This window comes from Notolepis coatsorum (genome assembly GCF_963971535.1).
Source record: "Notolepis coatsorum genome assembly, chromosome: 3".
Lineage (NCBI taxonomy): Eukaryota > Metazoa > Chordata > Actinopteri > Aulopiformes > Paralepididae > Notolepis > Notolepis coatsorum.
The window spans coordinates 146396001-146421249 of NC_140167.1; the positions used below are offsets into that span (position 1 = coordinate 146396001).

General features: G+C 49.9%; 1 protein-coding gene across 2 annotated transcripts in view; it reads left to right on the plus strand.

Annotated features, from left to right (window-relative positions):
• Nucleotides 1-25249, plus strand: part of ftcdnl1 (formiminotransferase cyclodeaminase N-terminal like 1) — a 34537-nt gene that overhangs the window by 250 nt on the left and 9038 nt on the right. Inside the window, exons 2-4 of one of the 2 annotated variants that reach the window (XM_084309459.1) lie at nt 3036-3202; nt 14585-14680; nt 17293-17448. In XM_084309459.1, the coding sequence (XP_084165585.1) occupies nt 3088-3202; nt 14585-14680; nt 17293-17448 (367 nt within the window). In that variant the 5' untranslated portion in view covers nt 3036-3087. The remainder of the gene's footprint in view (nt 1-3035; nt 3203-14584; nt 14681-17292; nt 17449-25249) is intronic. The other variant, XM_084309460.1, reaches the window with a different exon arrangement.

Genomic DNA, 25249 nt, shown 5'->3' on the forward strand with positions numbered 1-25249 from the left:
GTATTTTTCTTATTATGGGAAAGTTTAGCCCCTTCTTACGTGCACATCGCAGTCACGAAGGGGCTAGGAAAGTTGGACTTTGAGCATGTTTTGTAACTCTTTCACTTGATTGATTGATTGAAAACTTTATTAACAGATTGCAGAATGGGTACAGTACAGTACAGCTCAATACATACAATTGTTAAGGGGATGCAGACCAGAGAAAGACTTTCGTCTTGTTACATCAGGGTCCCCATTTTCAATTCATTGTAACATATATGACAGTACTGCTACATCTATACTTTTTATGACATACCAGATTTGCAAATACAGTACAGTTTGTGATACAAAAAAGAGTCCAGAAAAAAAGAGTATATACATTTGACGTAGAAACTGTACATTGGATTGGGGGGGTGGGGGGGGACTGTACATTGGAGGTGGTTGGGTGGGTGGGTGGGGGGGTTGGGTAGGAGTGGGGGGGGGGAGGTTGGGTAGGAACATATGATGGGGAGGGGACTGTACATTAGGAGGGGGTGGGTGGGTGGGAGGGAAATATACATACGGCGGGGAGGGAATATATATTAGGAGGTGGTGGGGGTTTTGGGCATTTACGGTGGCCAGTTTCGAATTGCAGCCTCCCGTAGGTGCTCTTTAAGGGCGGTTTTGAATGTGGGCAGGGATTCACATTCCTTTACAGCTTTGGGTAGGGCGTTCCACATTGTTGTGGCATAATTGCGAAACGTGTTTAGTCCCTTGTTTGAGCCGAATCTGGGTTTAACATGATTTGTTGAGCTTCCTCTGGTGTAGTGGTTGTGGTATTCACTGACCTTTGGGAAGTGTGGTGTGGAACACCACAGCTTACTGTGAGGGGGGGGGGGGGATAGGGTACCGTTTACCTCCACCATCTGCTCTCTCCCCTCCAGGTAGGATTGCATCCAGCTCACTGATAGACTATCAAAACCAATTGCTTTTAGCTTATCAATCAGAATGGTGTGATTGACAGTGTCGAAGGCCTTTTGTAGGTCCAGCATGACCATGTTGCAGTATTTGCCCGCGTCCACCTCTTGTTTGATGTGGTCGTTTAAATAGAGAAGGCATGTGTCAGTGGAGTGGGATGTTCTGAAGCCAGATTGGAATTCGTAGATTAGATTTTTTTCCGCAAGGTATTTTTCGACCTGTTCGTATACAATTTTTTCCATGACTTTCGAGATGGAGGTAAGGATAGAAACAGGGCGGTAGTTGCCTGGGTCTAATTTACTGCCTTTTTTGTGCAGAGGGGTCACTCTCGCAATTTTGAAGTCCGTGGGGACGTGTCCCTGTTTTATGGAGAGGTTTATTATGTGTGTGATGACTGGGGTGATGGCGGCTGCTGAGTCTCTGAGGAATTTGGAGGGGATGTTGTCATGGCCAGTGGCTGAATAACCATTAAGAATTCATCATGAATGACATGATGTAACATTATTCTATGACCTAGGTGCATGTGGGTGTTGGATGAATATAGGAATATATTAGTGAACATGGAAACAGTTTAGACTTGAACCTGTGATCTCAAAATATGTGAAATCCAGGTTTCCAATAATACAATGAACTGAGACAGGTAATTGTGTGGCAGGCTGGCATCACCAGGAGGGGAAGAACATTTCTGACATGGTATACAGTACTCGGTACTGTTACATTTGTGACATACAATATATGCAAATATACAGTACTGTTAAACAGAGATCCTAACAGAAAATATATACATACGAGGGGGAGGAAACTGTACAGTGGGAGGGGGGGTTTGGACATTTACGGGGGCCATACAGATATATATCATGACATTTATGACAATACATGACATACAGGTATACAGTACTGTTACATTTGTGACATACAAGATATGCAAATATACCATATGGCTAATGGTCCATATCCGCTTCCATTAATTTGTGCTAAGCTAGGCTAGCTTGCAGATGCTTTCTACTGAAATATAATATCTATGGCCTTATATCTTTTTCTAGTTTTGGGAGAGTTGCTCATGTTCAAACCTTGACAGTTCAGACAGCAACATGAGCGAATTTCTCCACATGCTAAGAGAGGCATCAAGAGACGTTTTGGAGCTGCTCCTCTCACAATGAATGGGACGACCATGGAAAGTGTGTAGTTTACATTTTGTTGTGCAGAACTATTGGACTAGGCTACTTTTTGAAGTTGGTATGAGTGTGGAAATCCAACCCCATCAATCTGTTAATTAATTAACATGAATTCTTCCTAGTTAATAAACAATACTAGTAACTAATACCTTGGTGAACTACAGTATAGTCAAGAGATAATGATTTAAATCTTACATTCTAAATCTAAGATTTCGATTTCAATTCAGTCTAATCAATGTTGGATTGTTACAGTCCTATTTGAGTAAACGGTATAGAGAAACATTCTCCCATTCGTTGTGAATGGAGCAGCTCCAGAAAAACTTATTTATCTGGTTTCTAGATTTGGGATAACTATCCCGAGAAACCAAGATTGTTGGAATGATGCACTGAATATCTTTGATTGATTGATTGAAAACTTTATTAACAGATTCCAGAATGGGTACAATACAGTACGGCTCAATACACACAATTGTTAAGGGGATGCAGACCAGAGAAAGACTTTCATCTTGTTTACATCAGGGTCCCCCATTTTCAATTCATCATGACATTTATGACATACGCGACATACAAATATACAGTACTGTTTAAGAGACAGAGATCATAAAATAAAATATATACATTCGAGGGGGAAGAAACTGTACATTGGAGGGGGTTGGGTGGGTGGGAGGGGGTTTGGACATTTACCGGGGCCAGTTTCGAATTGCAGCCTCCCGTAGGTGCTCTTTGAGAGCGGTTTTGAAGGAGGGTAGGGATTCACATTATTTTACGGCTGTGGGTAGGGCGTTCCACATTGTTGTGGCATAATTGTGAAACGTGTTTTAGTCCCTTGTTTGAGCCGAATCGGGGTTGAATATGATTTGTGGAACTCCCTCTTCATATCATGAGATGCTGTAAAACAGACGTAACATTTGTACTCTTATACAGTAGGCTACATGGTAAAGCTATCAGAATACTGGGCTGGACAGTTTGCAGAGTGATGTCTTCCAGTGCCTTGGGCCGTCGTTTGGTGGCCTGTCTCCTCAACGTCTCTGAGGCCCGCAGGAAGGACTTGGTGGAGATGGTGGCAAGGGCAGCCTTATATGACAGCAATGGCAAGTCCAAACCTACAGTACAGTAGGAGGGGTAAATCAGTCCTTACGGTTTATACAGTAGTTTAAAATCAATACGACACTGGTTCTAAAATGATATATTTTTTTCCCATTAATTTCATTATGCAATAGAGTACTTTTTATGTAATCTGCTTTAAAAATAAACTGCAATCATGGCATGCTTAAAGCTGCAGTAGGCAACTTCGGAGAAATTAGCAAGAGTGAGTTTACCTGCCACGCAGAAATAGGGCATTCTCTGCATCACTTTTCAAGTCCATGCATTGCATGTGCAACAAAGGTTACTGGTTTATTCCACTTCTTTGGCATTTGATATAGGCTACAAGAATATCTATAAAATAACTATAGACACCTATGCACGCCTTGAAAGTACTGTACAGAATTTTGGCAACAAGGAGGATGTTAAAAATCTGGGGCATTGATGAATGTAGATTTTGTGTGGAAGAGACAGAAGATTTATCAGACCTTTTTAGGTACTGTCCTTATGTATACCTAGTCTGTTTTTGGAATGGTGTGCAGAACTGGTTATTGAATTGCAATATCAGTTGTTATATAGCATTACTGGCCTCGCGTCTCGCTCTTCGCCATAATGAGATATCTCTTATCTCCAGCACCTACTGTGCTCATGAACAAAACAAATGCACCCATGCACCTGACCAGGCCCCGCCCCAGCATCCTCCTATAAGACGCCGGATATGGTCACACTCCCCCTTCCTCTTTTTTTGTTTCCATCATGGACGCTGCAGTGCACTCCATGAACTAGTTGTTATGAAATGCAGAGAGAAATTGAACAATGTTGGGTTTTCGCCGGAGATTCACCAGCCCCTGGAATCTTCTCGGCACATCCAACAGCGCATCGGGCCTGTCCTGGGTTTCCTCGTCTCGTGACAGCGGACCGAGGGACGTCGCACGGCGGCTAGCTGTCGGGCTAGGTCGCGCACAGGTAGGGCCTGCGCTGCCAGGCATTAATGCTAGCATTTGTGATACTGCTCGTTGTCCCGTGAGACAGCCGAGTTGTGTATTGGCGCGAGGGGCAGGATATTTGAGAAAACATGGTCGTCATGACTCTGTTTTGGGTGTTTTCCCAGCTATCCTAGTGCGCACGGCTAATGCTAATGCTACAATGCTGGGTCTCCGTTTCTTGTTACCCGCCGAGGGCTGTCTTTTTAAAAGGTCTTCCCTCCTCTTAACCATTCATGCTGACGGTCAATCGGTGTCTACTGTTGGGAGTTTTGACGGGGGCTTGTTTACCATTTCATGGGTGGATGGGCTGAGGCCTAGGGCTGGTGTGCTTTTTGTGAATCTATGAATTGTGTGCGGGACTGGTGTTTCTCTGGTCTGCATCCCCTTAACATTGTGTGTATGGGCTAGCCTATTCTGCAGTGTGTTAGTGGAGTTTACGTTCATTTATTCATTTACCCCTTCATGGGTGCACACCACAGTGGAGGTTGCTGCATTCCTACTAGTGAGGCAGTGCTTTCACTAGTAGTCGTTTTTTGTTGCAGCCACCACTGGTGCTCCGTGCTTGTGAAGCAGGTGGCATCAGTCATGTTGGAACGGTGTCCCGCCCGGCCGACGCCATGAGGCGAGTCGGCTCGGCAGGTGGCTGGTGGGCTGTTAAGCCTATACCGCCACGGTATAGAATTAGCAGTGACTAGTAACATTGTTCGAATTGCTGTTTTTTCTGTCAAAAATGGTGTCGGGTGGCGGGGCCTTAGGGCCAGCCGACGTCGAAACATCGCGCAAGGTTTTGACGTTATTAGCTTTGACCTAGCCGCAAGCTATAACCGCAGGGAGGGCTAGGATGCTGTCAACGCTTGTTTACAGACATCTTGGTTGGATCAGTCTCCCCTTGAGGGGGTGAGACGTTTTTTCCCTCCTCAGGGCTCCCCTCTCCGCAGAGGGACTTTGGTTTTTCCGCAGGAGCGCGGGCGGTATTTGACCTAGGCCCCACACCGCCTCACACCGCGCAGCCAGAGGTGAGGGCGCGGCCTCGCCAGCGGCTGTGGCGAGGCCCTCAACCAGCGGCCATGTTTTCCCCGCCTGAGGTACCCTGGACGCGTGAATACTTTACCCAAGGCAGTTGTCCTTCCGTGTTCGGTTTGCGCGCCCTGATTGGCCTCTCGGCGCCCAATCGCTATACTACTATCACTTCAGTTCCACAGCCCCATTTCCTCGTATTGTTTTCCCCTCCGCCGTGCATCATATACTAAAACTAACTATCACTCAACTTCCTCGTATTGTTTTCGCCTCCGCCGTGCATCATATACTAAAACTAACTATCACTCAACTCACTATCACTCAACTCGCTACCGCCGTGCATCATATACTAAAACTAACTATCACTCAACTCACTATCACTCAACTCGCTACCGCCTGGCATCATATACTAAAACTAACTATCACTCAACTAACTATCGCCTAACTCGCTACCGCCGAAGAGTCTCACAATATACTAACTCAATAGCTAAGGGGATGCAGACCAGAGAAAGACTTTCGTCTTGTTTACATCAGGCTCCCCCATTTTCAATTCATCATAACATATATGACACACAACATACAGATAGACAGTACTGCTACATCTATACATTTATGACGTACCAGATTTGCAAATACAGTACTGTTTGTGATACAAAAAGTGTCCAGAAAAAGAGTGTATATACATTTGACGTAGAAACTGTACATTGGAGGAGGCTGGGTTGATGTGATGTCGATTGATATGAATAGTGCGTTACGTTAATGGAGAGATGAAAACAATACGTTATTTATATTGATGTGAGAGATGAAAACAATACGTTATTTATATTGCCGTGATGTCGATTGATATGAATAGCGCGTTACGTTAATAGAGAGGTGAAAACGGGCGGCTACGTGGCGTAGTGGGCAAGGCGCTGGCCACGAAATGCTGGAGACGCTGGGCTCGTCAGTTCGAGCCCAGCGCTCCACATTTGCTTTCAGTTTAGCTGGTCGTCCGTACTAATACACATTGGCCGTATTAGGGGGTGGGAAACTGATGGGTGGGGATCGGGCGTTGTGGACAGCGACTCCTACAGGTCGGTTGGTGCGCCTGCGCAGTAGAATCAGGAAGTGTCGGGGGCAGCGTGAGCCTCCCACGCGTTACTCCTCGCCACTGAGAGATCGAGCTGTGCAGGTGAAAAGATGCGACTGCTGTTACCTCAAGTACCGGAGGGGACTTGTGCTATGTATGACTTAGTCCACATTGCAGCCGGCTTGTGGGAGGCAAGAAACAGCGTCAGTGACAGGGGAGGGTTGAATTGGATGATACGAAATTGGGATGGGAGAAAATATAGAAAAAATGGGAGAAAAAGTGGATAAAAAAAAAAATAGAGGCGAAAACAATACGACGTTAACTGAAAGCTGATGCACGGCGCTTGAGTGATAGTAGTATATTGAGCGAGTAGTTAGGCGATAGTAGGGCTAACGCGATTGGGCGCTGAGAGGCCAATCAGGGCGCGCAAACCGAACGCGGAAGGACAACTGCCTTGGGTAAAGTATTCACACACCCTGGACACAAAGAAAACAGATCGCAAGGGCGATAGCCTTGGCGGCCAAGGGATCTGCTACATTAGATGAGCACGCCCTAAAAAACTGTCGCCGTCTAGCTGTGTCTAGCTCGCTCTCCGGTCACTCCCCCCCCCCCCCCCCCCCCCCCAACACCAGCGGGATAAGGGCTCTGATTTGTTTCCTTTGGCTGCGGGCCGCGTGCCTTCAATGAAGCGCAAGCGGCCCCACGTTTCGCTTCTGATGGGGACAGGGGCTGACACCCAGTTGCTGGCTAGGCCTGGGTCTGTCCGTGAGAATGTTGTGCTGTCAAGCGGCTCCCACGCCACACGTTCTGCGTCTGTGTTTGGTGAGCCTGGTGTTACGTCTGTCAACTGGTTGTCAGCAAGGGGGCTCGAGGCCTCTTGAGGCACAGCGCGGGTTCCACCGACCTCGCCTTTGCCAGGCCGGGTATCACGTTAGTGCCTCCCACGGCCGGAAGACCGGCGGTGGTCTGGCAGGCGCGTGTGATTTGGGTGGTAGTAATATCACTGCAGGGCTACGGTGTGTAGGAACCCACCCTATCGGGCAGTGTGATGTCAGCTTCCCCGTATCAAACCGGCCCTTTCTGTCGGGGTCCCCCCTTGGGTGCGATTGCCTCGTTGGTAGTGTCGGGGTGCGGTATCCCAGCTCCATGAGATGCCCTGCTCGCGCGGTTGGCGAGTCCAGGGTTGGCACCGCACAGCGGGTGGGACTGGGCCGCCTATCTACGGTTTCTGGTGGACCAGCGCCAAGTGGCGGCGGGTGCGCTTGGGATTATCATCACATATGGCTACAGCAGTGCCATATGTCGAGGTGGATGGAGAGAACGCTGAGGCGGGGACTTGTGTTTACACAACCCCACCCGTTTTCAGGTTTGGTACAGACCCTATTGTCGGGGTCACCAGCAGTGACAGCTCTGGCCGACGAGATCCAATCTCTGTGGGTGAAGCAAGCCATCGTCGTGGTCCCAAAGGAGGACGCGATGCATGGCGTTTCCTCCCGGTATTCTCTGGTGCCCGAGAAATTGGGGGGGGGGGGGGGGGGGGGGGGGTCAGACCCATACTGGACCTGTCCCATGGAAGGTTCAGCATTTTGACCGTCTCCCACCTGTTGAACGCTGGCAGGTGGGGGCCTGGTTCTCCTCCATAGACCTGTAGGATGCGTATTCGCATCCCGATCTTCCATCCTAGGGCTTACCTACTCTTCCTTTGCAGGGTTTAGCGTATGAGTACCAGAGGCTGCCGTTCGGCTATTCTCTGGCTCCCCGCATCTTCACCAAGTGCGTGTAGACCGCACTGGGGCCTCTGTGTCGTCGGGGGTTACGAAGTGTATTCTGCCCTGGACGACGTTCTGTTCCTTGGCCGGTCAGGGTAGATCGCCAGGTCTCATACCAGGCAGGTGGTGTCTCACCAGCCTGGGTTTAGCTGTAGACTGGAAGTAGAGTTCTCCTCTTCCCAGTCAACGGGTGGAGTACTTGGGCTTTTTCTAAGCTCAAGGTCTATATGGGCATCACTCTCGGAGCGGCGGCGAGTGATTGGGTTCTCGGCGCGCTCGGGAGGTTCCGTCCTGGGACGGTTACGGCGTTGTCCGTGATGCGCCTGCTGCTGGGGTCCCTCTTGGCCTCCTCTTCATGGGGAGGATGCAGAGGTAGTTTTTTCCAGTATGGAAATGGACCCGGTTTGAGACATATGGAAGCGGCTGAAGGTTCCCATGTCAGTACTGGGGGACCTCGTCTTCTGGGGAGGGCCCGGTGCCCTCACCTGCGGGGTCCCCTTGGGCAGCAGGCTGTCACACGTCACGGTCTTCACAGACGCCTCCCTCATGGGATGGGGGGGCGACGTGTCGGACCAACGCAGTAGGGGGCAGCTGCCATGCTGCCCGGTCTGCGCTACATTCAATGTAGGCGGTCCTTCTGGTCCTCAAACGGCTCGACCACCTTGTGGTGGACAAGCATATTTTGGTCAGGACGGATAACACGACATCAGCGTCGTATATTGTCAGACAGGGTGGAGTGCGCTCCCCCCGTCTGCACCGGGTGGCGGTCGGGCTCTGGCTATGGGCGTTCTCCATCTGCTCTGCCTGAGGGCTCTCCACATCCCCGGCAGGGTGAATGTGGGTGCAGGTGTGATGTCGCAGGGCGGTCCTCACCCTGACGAGTGGGGATTACGTCCAGACATAGTCGGGCAGGTCTGGGACCGATTCCGTGGCCGTCCGGGGTTCTGTACGCTTTCCCCCCCTTACACCTGATAGCTCAGCTGTTGGGGCCGGTACGTCGGGAGCGCGGGACTTTGTCCTGGTCGTGCCGGGCCGCAGCTCAGCTGTGTGGTCCCTGGCCCTGATTCAGCTCTGTGTGGCCACGCCGTGGCCTGTTCCGTGGTCACCGCGGGCCCTCTCTCAGGCACGCAGAACTCTGTTCTGCCTTCCTGTTCTGGGGCAGCCTCTAGGCTTGGCTGCTGACAGTGTGAATCTGGTGGGGATGCGTCTTGACTATTCTGTGGTTAACGCTATCCGGTACACACGCGCTCCGTCCTCTACCACGGCTTACGCTGGGGAGTGGCGTATGGTCGAGTGTGGGGGCGGAACGTTGTTCAGCCACCCTCTCGTGGGACGTTCCTGCTTGGCGCTCGACGTCTCAAGCCGGTGGAACATTCTCTGTCTCCGAGTGGGACCTCCAACTGGTCCTCGGCCGGTTGTCTGAGGCCCCGTTTGAGCCTCTTGAGCAGGCGTCGTTGGAGCAGCTGTCTTCAAGACTGTGTTCCTACTGGCCATCACCTCCGCTAAGCGTGTGGGTGAGCTGTGTGCTCTCTCGGTGCGGCCTGAGTGCTTGTCTATTCGTGCCAATAGCGTTGCGACTCTGAGGCCTAATCCAGTCTTCGTGCCAAAGAATATCCGGAGCTCTTTTCGCTCCAGGGATATTGTGATTCAGGCGTTTCGTCCGCCTCCTCACGCTAGTGGGTTAGAGGCGAGCCTTCATCTGTCGTGTCCTGTCCGTGCTTTGGGGGTTTACCTCAGTCGGACTCGGGATCTCAGGGCTACCGATCAACTTTTTGTTTGTTACGGTGGCCCTCGCGCTGGTAAGGCACTGTCCAAGCAGCGCCTGTCACATTGGTTGTGCGAGGGCATTGCCCTTTGCTACACGTTGGCTGGACAGGCCCACTCCCTTGTTAGGGGGGGCCTCGGTGGAGGACATCTGTGCTGCGGCCTCCTGGTCCTCCCCGGGTCTTTTTGTTAGAACCCCCAGTCATGTCCATGAGGTAAAACCTGTCTCCCAGGCGGTTCTGAGATCTGAGACCTCCCCTGCGTCCCGCCTCTCGGTGTGTGTGGGTGTGTGCCACATGGTCCCGCCTGTGCTGTGCGTTTTTAGGGGTCTCTGGTTCCCTCTTTTTTCGCTCTTTGGTGGAGTTGACTGCCGCCCCCCCCTTCACTAGGACGGGCGAGTGGACGGGACTCCCCTCCCCCCTGGTAGTAGGGCTCAGGGGGTACACTTGTCGGGCCACGCGTCTGCTCTGCCCCATATCTCATTATGGCGAAGAGCGAGACGCGAGGCCAGTAATGCTATATAACGAAAGGTTATCCTATAACCTACTTATATGAATACTGGCTGAGCGTCTCGCTCTTAGCGCCCTGAGGTCCCTTGGTTAAAGTATTCACACACCCTGGACACAAAGAAAACAGGTGATCGCAAGGGCGATAGCCTTGGCGGCCAAGGGATCTGCTACATTAGATGAGCACGCCCTAAAAAACTGTCGCCGTCTAGCTGTGTCTAGCTCGCTCTCCGGTCACTCCCCCCCCCCCCCCCCCCAACACCAGCGGGATAAGGGCTCTGATTTGTTTCCTTTGGCTGCGGGCCGCGTGCCTTCAATGAAGCGCAAGCGGCCCCACGTTTCGCTTCTGATGGGGACAGGGGCTGACACCCAGTTGCTGGCTAGGCCTGGGTCTGTCCGTGAGAATGTTGTGCTGTCAAGCGGCTCCCACGCCACACGTTCTGCGTCTGTGTTTGGTGAGCCTGGTGTTACGTCTGTCAACTGGTTGTCAGCAAGGGGGCTCGAGGCCTCTTGAGGCACAGCGCGGGTTCCACCGACCTCGCCTTTGCCAGGCCGGGTATCACGTTAGTGCCTCCCACGGCCGGAAGACCGGCGGTGGTCTGGCAGGCGCGTGTGATTTGGGTGGTAGTAATATCACTGCAGGGCTACGGTGTGTAGGAACCCACCCTATCGGGCAGTGTGATGTCAGCTTCCCCCGTATCAAACCGGCCCTTTCTGTCGGGGTCCCCCCTTGGGTGCGATTGCCTCGTTGGTAGTGTCGGGGTGCGGTATCCCAGCTCCATGAGATGCCCTGCTCGCGCGGTTGGCGAGTCCAGGGTTGGCACCGCACAGCGGGTGGGACTGGGCCGCCTATCTACGGTTTCTGGTGGACCAGCGCCAAGTGGCGGCGGGTGCGCTTGGGATTATCATCACATATGGCTACAGCAGTGCCATATGTCGAGGTGGATGGAGAGAACGCTGAGGCGGGGACTTGTGTTTACACAACCCCACCCGTTTTCAGGTTTGGTACAGACCCTATTGTCGGGGTCACCAGCAGTGACAGCTCTGGCCGACGAGATCCAATCTCTGTGGGTGAAGCAAGCCATCGTCGTGGTCCCAAAGGAGGACGCGATGCATGGCGTTTCCTCCCGGTATTCTCTGGTGCCCGAGAAATTGGGGGGGGGGGGGGGGGGGGGGGGGTCAGACCCATACTGGACCTGTCCCATGGAAGGTTCAGCATTTTGACCGTCTCCCACCTGTTGAACGCTGGCAGGTGGGGGCCTGGTTCTCCTCCATAGACCTGTAGGATGCGTATTCGCATCCCGATCTTCCATCCTAGGGCTTACCTACTCTTCCTTTGCAGGGTTTAGCGTATGAGTACCAGAGGCTGCCGTTCGGCTATTCTCTGGCTCCCCGCATCTTCACCAAGTGCGTGTAGACCGCACTGGGGCCTCTGTGTCGTCGGGGGTTACGAAGTGTATTCTGCCCTGGACGACGTTCTGTTCCTTGGCCGGTCAGGGTAGATCGCCAGGTCTCATACCAGGCAGGTGGTGTCTCACCAGCCTGGGTTTAGCTGTAGACTGGAAGTAGAGTTCTCCTCTTCCCAGTCAACGGGTGGAGTACTTGGGCTTTTTCTAAGCTCAAGGTCTATATGGGCATCACTCTCGGAGCGGCGGCGAGTGATTGGGTTCTCGGCGCGCTCGGGAGGTTCCGTCCTGGGACGGTTACGGCGTTGTCCGTGATGCGCCTGCTGCTGGGGTCCCTCTTGGCCTCCTCTTCATGGGGAGGATGCAGAGGTAGTTTTTTCCAGTATGGAAATGGACCCGGTTTGAGACATATGGAAGCGGCTGAAGGTTCCCATGTCAGTACTGGGGGACCTCGTCTTCTGGGGAGGGCCCGGTGCCCTCACCTGCGGGGTCCCCTTGGGCAGCAGGCTGTCACACGTCACGGTCTTCACAGACGCCTCCCTCATGGGATGGGGGGGCGACGTGTCGGACCAACGCAGTAGGGGGCAGCTGCCATGCTGCCCGGTCTGCGCTACATTCAATGTAGGCGGTCCTTCTGGTCCTCAAACGGCTCGACCACCTTGTGGTGGACAAGCATATTTTGGTCAGGACGGATAACACGACATCAGCGTCGTATATTGTCAGACAGGGTGGAGTGCGCTCCCCCCGTCTGCACCGGGTGGCGGTCGGGCTCTGGCTATGGGCGTTCTCCATCTGCTCTGCCTGAGGGCTCTCCACATCCCCGGCAGGGTGAATGTGGGTGCAGGTGTGATGTCGCAGGGCGGTCCTCACCCTGACGAGTGGGGATTACGTCCAGACATAGTCGGGCAGGTCTGGGACCGATTCCGTGGCCGTCCGGGGTTCTGTACGCTTTCCCCCCCTTACACCTGATAGCTCAGCTGTTGGGGCCGGTACGTCGGGAGCGCGGGACTTTGTCCTGGTCGTGCCGGGCCGCAGCTCAGCTGTGTGGTCCCTGGCCCTGATTCAGCTCTGTGTGGCCACGCCGTGGCCTGTTCCGTGGTCACCGCGGGCCCTCTCTCAGGCACGCAGAACTCTGTTCTGCCTTCCTGTTCTGGGGCAGCCTCTAGGCTTGGCTGCTGACAGTGTGAATCTGGTGGGGATGCGTCTTGACTATTCTGTGGTTAACGCTATCCGGTACACACGCGCTCCGTCCTCTACCACGGCTTACGCTGGGGAGTGGCGTATGGTCGAGTGTGGGGGCGGAACGTTGTTCAGCCACCCTCTCGTGGGACGTTCCTGCTTGGCGCTCGACGTCTCAAGCCGGTGGAACATTCTCTGTCTCCGAGTGGGACCTCCAACTGGTCCTCGGCCGGTTGTCTGAGGCCCCGTTTGAGCCTCTTGAGCAGGCGTCGTTGGAGCAGCTGTCTTCAAGACTGTGTTCCTACTGGCCATCACCTCCGCTAAGCGTGTGGGTGAGCTGTGTGCTCTCTCGGTGCGGCCTGAGTGCTTGTCTATTCGTGCCAATAGCGTTGCGACTCTGAGGCCTAATCCAGTCTTCGTGCCAAAGAATATCCGGAGCTCTTTTCGCTCCAGGGATATTGTGATTCAGGCGTTTCGTCCGCCTCCTCACGCTAGTGGGTTAGAGGCGAGCCTTCATCTGTCGTGTCCTGTCCGTGCTTTGGGGGTTTACCTCAGTCGGACTCGGGATCTCAGGGCTACCGATCAACTTTTTGTTTGTTACGGTGGCCCTCGCGCTGGTAAGGCACTGTCCAAGCAGCGCCTGTCACATTGGTTGTGCGAGGGCATTGCCCTTTGCTACACGTTGGCTGGACAGGCCCACTCCCTTGTTAGGGGGGGCCTCGGTGGAGGACATCTGTGCTGCGGCCTCCTGGTCCTCCCCGGGTCTTTTTGTTAGAACCCCCAGTCATGTCCATGAGGTAAAACCTGTCTCCCAGGCGGTTCTGAGATCTGAGACCTCCCCTGCGTCCCGCCTCTCGGTGTGTGTGGGTGTGTGCCACATGGTCCCGCCTGTGCTGTGCGTTTTTAGGGGTCTCTGGTTCCCTCTTTTTTCGCTCTTTGGTGGAGTTGACTGCCGCCCCCCCCTTCACTAGGACGGGCGAGTGGACGGGACTCCCCTCCCCCCTGGTAGTAGGGCTCAGGGGGTACACTTGTCGGGCCACGCGTCTGCTCTGCCCCATATCTCATTATGGCGAAGAGCGAGACGCGAGGCCAGTAATGCTATATAACGAAAGGTTATCCTATAACCTACTTATATGAATACTGGCTGAGCGTCTCGCTCTTAGCGCCCTGAGGTCCCTTGGTTGGGGTTTCTATGATGGAAACTTTTTTTTTGTTCATGAACACAGTAGGTGCTGGAGATACAGTAAGAGATATCTCATTATGGCGAAGAGCGAGACGCTCAGCCAGTATTCATATAACTAGGTTATAGGATAACCTTTCGTTATATTGATATACAGACTGTATTGTTGGGTGATTTAAGGGAATATAACCTTACTTTTGTAAATATGATTATTCTTTTGGGAAAAAGGTAAATTTTTAAAGCACAATTTATTCATGAATTGCAGTTGGAGATATTCAAAAGGCAGGTAAGGCATCACAGCATAATGAAGGGCTATTGGTACAAGGTAATGATGACAGTCTAGAGGTGTTTAGGGATATATGGAGTACACTTAGGGAGGCTGAAGAGTGGGAATAAATATACAAGCTATTTCTTAGTGGAGGATTGTCTCAATTCATAAGTCCTTCACAATTAAAAAGGTTTAAATAAAAGATGACAATATTTTCCTTTCTACAATCTATTATGTCAATGTCAGGTGGGAGACGAGACGGGACCACAGTGCTAAACATCTTCAATGACTATGACTACAACCGCTCTGTCATCACCATTGTGGCCAGCATTGACTCCATCAGTAAGTCTTGAGTCTGTCTTTCAAAGAGAAACGCATGGCAGCTAGCTTTGTTTGAGATCTACAGTATATCTAATCTAATCCTATATATTTCCCAATTCATTCAAGACTTGAATGACGTCATCATGACGTAAAATCTGGAATGTCCACACAGTACATCTCAATCTAAGTATTTACCTGGTTGGGTGACAATTTACCATGGTGGGTAGGCCTGCCACGATAACGCATTTTGCTGGGCGATTAATTGCCCCCGAAAATATCGCGATAAGCGATATTATTGCGACCGGTTAGAGAATTTTTTTTTGAGAAATTTATTTCCCAAAACTTTTATTTTGAAGCCCACGCTCCGTCTTTTCCGGTGTTTAAGACTTTTATTTTGAAGCCCACTGACCGGACCGGAAGTATTGTTGTGATTATCAGGTACTTTTTGGGTACCAGAAAAGTCACGTGAAACACTGCAGACCACTGAATAGAGACGCGTCTCTAGGATTTCATAATCATTATGTTTGCAGCAGGCACAAGTGCAATAAACAAAGGATACGGTCACTGTGTATTCTGCCTCATTTATTGATTAAACAAAACCGACATCAACACAATTTGCCACCGAGCGGAGAGTTTAGTCTCGCAAAAAGATCGCTGACTTGTTAAGGCTTGTTGTTAGGTTAGGTGCTAATGTTGTGCTAGCGTTTTAGCATGGCTATCGTACATAGCGTGATCAATATAACTCGCTATTGATTGTTTGTATGAGTAACGTTAATGCTAGTAGAATAGACACAACGTGAGGTAATCACCATCCATTTTAAACCGGTTATTACCTAATGCTAACGTTAGCAAATAGACGCGACTGGTAACGTTACAGCTTGTTAGCCTAATGCTCGTTAACGTTAGCATAGACAGCCTAGCTAACGTTAACGCTTGTAGAATAGACACAATGAGAGGTAACGTTAGCGTTAGCAGAATAGACACAACGAGGGTCTCGTTAATGTTGTTATTGATTGATTGGTTGAAAACTGTGTTTACTCTGTTTGTATGAGTAACGTTAATGCTAGTAGAATAGACACAATGAGGGGTAACGTTAGCCCCACGGAGCTCCTGTGCTGTGCTCTGTAGTGATGGGTCGGTCATGAGCGACTCGTTCATAAGAGCCGATTCATTGCCGTGAGCGTGAGTCGAATCGCTCACGTCTGGCAATGAGTCGGTTCACGCCCCCCCCCCCCCCGCACACAGACACACACAATGAACTCAATGGATATCGTCGATCGGGGGCTCAACTAGAGTCTGACATTTTTCTATGAGAAACTGAATGAATACTTACTACCTATTGACAGGCATTGACACAGACAACTGAATGAATAGCATACACTTATTTGTATTTGGTTGTATAGGAGTCGAGTGGCGCTAATGAGTGTCTTTTGTCAAACAAGTTACACCGACGCCTGCTGCGCCTGCTGTGTGCTGTGAGTGTCAGTGTTGCTACAGTCACAGTCGTCAGTCAGTCACACTTATTTAACATGATCAAATAATTATTATAATATTTTTTACTTCACTTTGAAATATTATAGTGAAATATTTTGCAATGTTGTCGCATTTATCTTGTTGAAATCCTCCAACAGGCTCTTTTTTGTAAGTTGACTGGTTTGCACACCAATAATATAGTGCAATAATAGAATAGTAGAATAGATAGTAAAATTATGCAATAGAATGGCCAGAGTAAAATAGTGCGACAGTACAATCAACAGCGGGGTGTATTAGAAGGCTATGGTGAAGAGGTATGTTTTTAGCTTATTTCTGAAAATATTAAGAGATCTAGCTTCCCTAATGTCCATAGGTAGTGTGTTCCATAACTTTGGTGCATAGTTAGCAAAGGCTGCATCCCTGATTTTCTTTAGACTGTGGCTTGGAACCTTCAATAGTAGATGATCGTAAAAGGTTTATACTTTGTATATAAGGAGGAGGACCTTGAAATCAATTCTAAATGTTACCGATGATTACTGATGTAAACAGGGGGATCCTGATGTAAACAAGACGAACGTCTTTCTCTGGTCTGCATCCCCTTAACAATTGTATGTATAATTGTATGTAATTGTATGTATAACATCGGCCAAATTTTTTTCATAGTTTGAATGCGGCAGCTGGCTCCGGAAGTGTCAATGATCCGTGAACCGTGAGTCGAATCAGTTAATCGGTTCATTGTCGTGAGCATGTATCGAATCGCTCACTCACTGAAATGATCTGTTTGGCACATCACTAGTGCTCTGTAGTAAAGCCAGCGGCCCGCCTCCCAACACGGACAGTGACTGACAAGGGGCACTGGGTCCGCCTCATTAAAACAAACGCACAAATAGCAATTAATCGCGCCCGTCAAAATCATTGCATTCATTTTAATTATCGCGGCAATTAATCGATTTATTGCTTATCGCGGCAGGCCTAATGGTGGGCCACCTAAAGTCTAGTTTGGTTTGGGGGGGGGGGGGGGGGGGGCTTGGGTTTCAATCACCTCTGTTCTGTCATGGTGAAGGTGATTCAAGTTTCAAGTTTGTTTATTATTTGTCACACATTTATTTGATTTGTTTTTATTTATTTATTTTATTTTATTTATTTTATGTGAATCCTAGGGGAGGCCATCCTGTCTGCATGTGAGAAAGCCTGTGGGTTAATTGACATGAGTGCTCACATGGGGGTCCATCCTTGTATGGGCGCTGTGGACCTGATTCCTCTCTACCCTCTGGGGGAGGAGGTGGGAGTGGAAGATTGTGCCAGGGAGGCTCGAGGTGAGTGTATCAATTTGAAGAAGGTGCCGTATTCTCTTTGAACAGGTTGAAAATAGTGAACATACTGGTTGTAAAGCTCATACAAAGAATGTGTTGTTAGTGCTCTTGTTGTCAGATTATACAATTAAAAAAGATATAATAACACAAAGATGAAAACAAGCAGCAGCATGTCTGTAGATTACATCCCTATAGTCCAAATCTGATAAGAAAACGAAGGTTATCCGATAACCCTAGTTATATGATACTGGCGTAGCTTTCTGCTTCGCTATGGGATATCCTCTGCGCACGCACGCAGCTACTTGAAACTTCTCACTGTCTGATCACGCCCACCTCCGGCCAGCATATAGCCCAGGTGAGGTGATCAGCTCTCCCTTCCGAGTCTGAATTTCAAACGAAACCCAGCCAGGGGTCCTCAGGGCTGGTAAAAGCAGAAAGTTACGCCAGTATCATATAACTAGGGTTATCGGATAACCTTCGTTATATTTCTACTGGCTACGCTTTCTGCTTCGCTATGGGACAACGGGCGAAGCATGCCACGTAGCCCCGACAAATGCACCCCCTGAGGTCCCCTTCACGACCATCAGAAAACACAGGGTGGGGTCCAGGCCCCCTGCCCATCCTAACGAGGAGCGGATGGTAGGACTAGGACCATGCGTAGTGGGGCGCAGTTACCCCAAAAACGCACAAGGCGAGTAGATCAAGTGGAAAACCGTCGTCTACCCCACCATGCACCCCGCCAGCCACCTAGCAGCGGGATGCAGAAGGGGTTCCAGCCCTAAGGGCCGCACGAGAGGCGGGGGCCCCCGGCTAACGCCACAAGATAGAACCCCCCAAAGGTTCCGATGAGGACCAAGGTGACAGCGCCCTACCCGCCTCAGGGCCACCGCGCTACTTACCGAGCCGAGTGCCGAGAGAGGGAGTGTGCACGCGCTTGACCGTGAGTCACAGAGGGTGCCATGGGGGCCAGCTGCCTGAAGCAGCTCCGCCGTGGCCCACCCGCTGGGTGAGCCCCCCCCTGTGACGGCAGGTCTGCCCCACCATTCTCATACTGGAAGCTCCGGGCTAGGTCTGACGAGGCAGCCGCATAATGAGCTTCCTAGGAATGCCGGGGGCCTTCAGGCCGACAGGTGACTAGCAAAGCAGAGTACGACTGACACCTGGTGGACACTAGGCTAAGACTGATCCCGCCCCGGCATGGCCAGGATGAGACCTGTGTCCCCCAACGTAGCTGCCCCTCCGTAAAAAATGGAGCACCAGACAGGGGGCGTACATTTGGCCGTAAGTCACAGGGGCGCTAGAGGGACTGACAGCCCGAGAGCAGCACCCCACTGGCCCACCCACTGGGTGGGGGTCCCCCCCTGTGACCACAGGCCTGCCCGTTACCCCCTCTTGGGAGTCTCTGGCTACGTCTGACCAGACAAGCCCTCTCACAGAGCTCCCAGGGGTTTCAGGAGCCTACAGGCTGACCAATACCTTAGTAAGAGCGAAGCTTGATTGTCCCAGCCGTTTTATGCTGTTTTGACAGATCTGGGGGCGTGCAGGTTCCTAACGGCAGTGTCGTAAAAACACCCGGAACCAGGAAGCACTGACCTCTAACTACCAACACGTTAGTCTGTAGGGAGGCAGAATAGGCCCACTACCTCCCCACCGTATTGGCCCGACACCCCACTTTAGACCCCTAGAGGTGGGGGAGTCGGCGAAGCCCGCCACGTGAGATGTGACACAGCCCAGTGGCCGAGGTCCCACATCAATGATTGATTATCGAATTGAAAAATTCTTATTAACAGATTGGAGAATGGGTACCACACCGTACGCTCAATACGTACGGGGGACGTGCTTTTGCGGTTGCAGCCCTGACCTCTGGAACAGCATCCCCATGTCCATTAAATCTGCCACCTCCATTGAGTCTTTTAAATCGAAACTCAAAACCCACCTATATCGCCTGGCCTTCCCTGACTCACTTTGACTCTTGCCTTGCTTGTTGACGTGTTGTTCTGTTTTCCTTTGTCTATCCGTTGTTTTTTTTATTATTATTTATTCTATACTTTTTTTTGTTCTTAGCTATGTGAAGCACTTTGGTTGACAAGAGTCATGTCTAAATGTGCTATATAAATAAATTTGATTGATTGATTGAATACACACAATTGTTGGCGCTTTAGTAGCACACCATGTAACGAGCTGCGTCGCGAAACGGCAGACCCTGGTTCGACTCCCGGACTCGGCGTCCTTTGCCGAATGTCTTCGCCTGCTCTGTCTCCCATTTCCTCCTCTCCCTCTCTCTACCGGACTGCCCGGTAGTACAAACCAATAAAAATCTACAAAAACATATAAAAAAAATTAAAAAATAAAATACACACAATTGTTAACACATTCTGCGCCAAGAACGAGTTAACTCGTTGTTTCCCGCCAATCGAATATTGCCAACAATGAGTAAACTCGTTATTGTGATCGTTATTTCTTTTATTCGCTATTGCCATTCATCCACCAAGGCTCTGGGAAACTCTGACACTCTGTCTGCGATTGCAACGGCCCGAAACCGCCACCTGGTGGATTTCGGCCGATGTTGCACTTACTTTTCTACAGGAAGTATGACTCTGTGCATCGGTGAATGTCGTCCCGGTGCAGTTTTCTTGTAACGTGAATCCAGATGAACAGTCGAGTGCATTGAATCGCCTTCGAGACGCAAGAATCATTATGCTTTTGAAGTTTATGGTGTCTGCCAAATGGACATACGATCTAGCAGATGGCAATCAAATAATTGGAATATTTTTCCTCCAGTATCATCGGCCAGAGGTAAGAGGAATCTAACGTTAATTCCAGCTCCATTCTCCATTTCTTTCATTGCAATCCATCTGATCAACTTATGATGTTGTACTAAAGAAAGCCGTTATTGACAATCAATTAATCAGAAACGACCCCCCCCCCCTTTCCTTCATGCATGATGGAGCATAATATATACCGATCATATGCATTTGAAATTTTTATTGTAGCGTGTATAGGGACGAAATGCTAGTATAATAGAAAAGTATAATATGCATCAGGGCCTATAACTCGCGTTCTAGGAATTACCGCAGACATACTTATATTCACGACGGTATTAAACGACAATGTATGAATGGAAAAATATAACGTTCCCACATCCTGAACGATAGATACCCGATGTCGAATGGGCCATAGTAATGCAGATATAGCAGCTATACTATTTAAATAGTTATAGCCCTGCAAAGAAGGTGAGCGACTCCATAGGCTTACAGCGGTGGTGTCAGAGCTATAAGATGCTCATATTGTGTGGCGGCGATTATGTTAAGGGGGGAATGCAGACCAGAGAAAGATCTTTTGTCTTGTTTACCTCCGGGCCCCTCATTTTCAATTCATAATGAAGATGATCAGAGATGTGGGATCTCAGTCTAAGACTCTACTCGCCATCCAACCACTCATGAGTCTGGGGGAAAACATACCACAGTACCACTGTGTGTTCTTCCTCCCTACATTCGGGCGACGAGCAAGGCCACAGCGTGGGCAGACGTCATCCCCCTTTTCAGCAGGGGGGGCTGCTTAGCAGCCTACACCGAGGATGGAAACCTTCACCATGTCTCCTCTTACAATCAACCAATCAGGAGATATGCGCGGTATGGATCTGACCCCCTCCCCATTTACACAGAGGACGGGGGCAGAACGTCCCATTACCGGGACCGTAACTGACCTATTCCGCCAACAAGATTCAGAATTAAATCGATTTTGTCTGGCCAGGGTTGTCGCAGCTGCGGCATCTGCTTTATCATAACAGAGCCAGGTTCGTAACAGTGTGTGACGAAATGAGCCTTGAGTAAAAAACCCTGAACTGGGGAAGTGCGCACGTAATTCCCCTGGTTGCTAACACCAGGGCTAGCAAGGATCCCCACACGTCCGGGTTGGCGGATAGCGGGGAACCTCCTTTATTTAATTTTTTTACGATTTCTTTTTTAGCGTTTATCGCTTTTTACTACTGGGCAGTCCAGTAGAGAGAGAGAGAGAGGAGGAACGGGAGACAGAGTGGGGGGAAGACATTCGGCAAATAACGACGGGTCCGGGAATCGAACCCGGGTCGGCCGTGCCGCGACTCAGCGCATTATGTGGTTCGCCACTGGGGCGCCCGGGGAACCTCCTTTATGACAAGAAAGATAAGCTAATACAGCTCTGGCGCTGAACACGGCGTCAGGTCATCCTGCCTGGGTGGGACTTCTACGTACATACATCACTACGTGAGGAGCGTAACGAGGCCCTTTTCCCAGTTAACATACATGTGAAAAACCCGAGTTTCATTTGTTACCATGTTCAACGCCAGGCTCTGCCTTAATGAAAGGGAAAAACCCCCTTGGGGGGCTTTCCCTCTCTAGACAGCACCATATCACAGCATATATGAGCAGATTCAGGGGCCCCCAGTCGTAACGCTAGTTCCAAGTTTCAATCGAAAAAATGGAACCAAGCACCGCCCGCAGGCTCTGGGCTATACGCCACAAGAGACAGCGGCTCTCAATTTTATTAAATAACAATAAGAAGGCGGGGGGTCCTGGACGAATCTAACACACATCAGTCAGTTAAAAACCTGCTGATAAAAGACATACAAAATGTCTACCACCTACCTTCCCAGCAGGAATGGTAACATGGTGTACCCGCTTGGCATCATATCAGGCATACTTATGGAGGAGATGATTGCACGTCATATCACAACATATATGAGTGGATTCAGGGACCCCCAGACGTAACGCTAGTTCCAAGTTTCAATTGAAAAATGGAACCAAGCACCGCTCACAGGCTCTGGGCTATACACCACAAGAGACAGCGGCTCCCAATTTGATTAAATAACAATAAAAAGGCGGGGGTCACTGGATAAATCTATCACACATCAGTCAGTTAAAAAACCTGCTGATAACAGACATATACAAAATGTCTACCACCTACCTTCCCAAACCAGGAATGGTAACATGGTGTACTCGCCATTTGGCACCATATCCTAGAAATGATTACACGACAACTGCCGGTTCTAGCCGGACATTTTAGTTTCGAACCATCAACATCAACGTCAGCCAAACAATATATACAGGGTAACAAAGTTACGTACATAGTGGCACGTTTGTTGAACAGAAAACTGCCGGTCTGGCTTCAGAGTGGACTTTTAATTTTCCAACACCACCCAACTCCGAACATAAAATTACATACATAATGGTGAGGGGGGGAACGTATGGCGTTCCAACAACCAACACCAACACAACACATATGTACATAACAAGGCGAGGGGGAACGTAAGCGTAACGCTTGGTTCCGACAAACTCGCCTCCTCCTGTGTACTGAGCCTCACCCTCGGTAACCCCGAGGGACGGCGAACCTAGAGTCGTGGGACGTCCAACAGGTTCTGGTACACATCTGACAACAGAGTGGGGAGTGTGGACACACTGCATGGCTCTGCGACACTTCACCTTATTCAAAACAGGTGAAGCAAGACGAGCCAGTATGATATTTACATTTACATTTTCATTTAGTCATTTAGCTGACGCTTTTATCCAAAGCGACTTACAAGTTCTGTGCGACAAGACAGCAAGAAGGGTATAACTCTATCAGCTGAGTAACAATGTTCATCAAAGTGTTGCGTGTTACAGTGTAGGTTAGTTTATTAGGACAAGTGCATGACAGTAAGGTTAGTCGGGGTTAGAGTTTTTTTTTTTTTTTTTTTATCATTTCAGATAATGGTTGAAGAAGTGAGTCTTTAGTCGACGGCGAAAGATTGGACGGGATTCGGCTGTCCTAACTGGGATGGGTAGTTCATTCCACCATTGTGGGGCAAGGACTGAGAATAGGTGGCTTCTCTTTGATGACCCTCCGGGAGCTTGGATAGGAGTAGATCTGAGGCGGCCAGAAGATGCAGAGCGTAGGGGTCTTGAGGGTGTGTAGTTAGAGACCATTGACCGGAGGTAGGCGGGAGCGGTTCCCTTTGCCGCACGGTATGCTAGGTCGAGGGCCTTGAAGCGGATACGTGCAGCAATGGGGAGCCAGTGCAGGTCCCTAAGAAGTGGGGTGACATGGGCCGACTTCGGTAGGTTTGAGATCAGGCGGGCCTCTGCGTTCTAGAATGAGTTGAAGAGGCTTGGTGGCAGTGGCCGGGAGGCCAGCTAGCAGTGCGTTGCACTGAACGTAGCACGTGAACGTACATTGGTGCCAACTGCCAAGTGTGAAAACGTTCAGTTCGGCCGACATGGAGTTGAATGCCATCAGCCATCTCCTCGTTTATGACCCGTCGTTTAAACGAGATTATTACCTCGGTGTCAGAATCATCTGCAGTTTGTTGCATTGTTAACTAGCTACTTCCTCAAAATTGCTGGTATATTTTAGCTTCTCCATGCATCTCCCATAGGCACCAAGCAGAGCACAGGACGCTGGTATTCTGATGCAACCACTCTTCCTTCTGTTATACAGGGTTCCCACAGACATTGCAAAATTGTATTACATTTTTTTCATTTTAAAAAGGGCATTTAAAAGGATACAATTCACTTTTAAATGCTGTTTTTATAGAAAGAAAATCCAAAAAGGATCCAATGTTTATGGCTTAAAACTTAAATCTCAGATAATTACCGTAATTTTCGGACTATAAGCCGCAGCTTTCCCCCCCATTTTTCGACCCTGTGGCTTATATAACGGTGCGGCTAATCTATGGATTTTTACAGCTAACTGGGCACACTCCCTCAGCTCTGTGACCGTCAGATCAGACTCCTAAATCTGCTGCAGCAGTGCACGCCTTGCCCCTCCTCCTCCCCCTCACAGACCCACGTCAACAAACCATTACGGCAAGAGTCTAGTGTATGAGCTGCTCAGAGCTCCTCTTTCAACATAACTGAAGCATTAAACAAAATGACCCAATCAACGAACTATTCACTTTAGTTTATTAATACATGAGGCGTTGTCTAATGTTATCTAGCTACTGATAGCTCCTGATATCATCAGTTTGGCATTCGATTTCGCAGGTGCTGGCTAACTGCCTATCGTTATGAGAGCTAAAGTTGGTACCTACTGTACCTGGAGCTGCTAACTGGTTATCGTTATGAGAGCTAAAGTTGGTACCTACTGTACCCGGCGCTGCTAACTGGTTATCGTTATGAGCTAAAGTTGGTACCTACTGTACCCGGAGCTGCTAACTGGCTATCGTTATGAGAGCTAACATTGGTACCTACTGTACCCGGCGCTGGCTAACTGGCTATCGTTATGAGAGCTAAAGTTGATACCTACTGTACCTGGCGCTGCTAACTGGCTATCGTTATGAGAGCTAACATTGGTACCTACTGTACCCGGCGCTGCTAACTGGCTATCGTTATGAGCTAACGTTAGTACCTACTGTACCTGGCGCTGCTAACTGGTTATCGTTATGAGAGCTAACGTTGCTACCTACTGTACCTGGCGCTGCTAACTGGCTATCGTTATGAGAGCCAACGTTGGTACCTACTGTACCCGGAGCTGCTAACTGGCTATCGTTATGAGCTAACGTTGGTACCTACTGTACCTGGCGCTGGCTAACTGGCTATCGTTATGAGAGCTAACGTTGGTACCTACTGTACCCGGAGCTGCTAACTGGCTATCGTTATGAGAGCTAACGTTGGTACCTACTGTACCCGGCGCTGCTAACTGGCTATCGTTATGAGCTAACGTTGGTACCTACTGTACCTGGCGCTGGCTAACTGGCTATCGTTATGAGAGCTAACGTTGGTACCTACTGTACCCGGCGCTGGCTAACTGGCTATCATTATGAGCTAACGTTGGTACCTACTGTACCCGG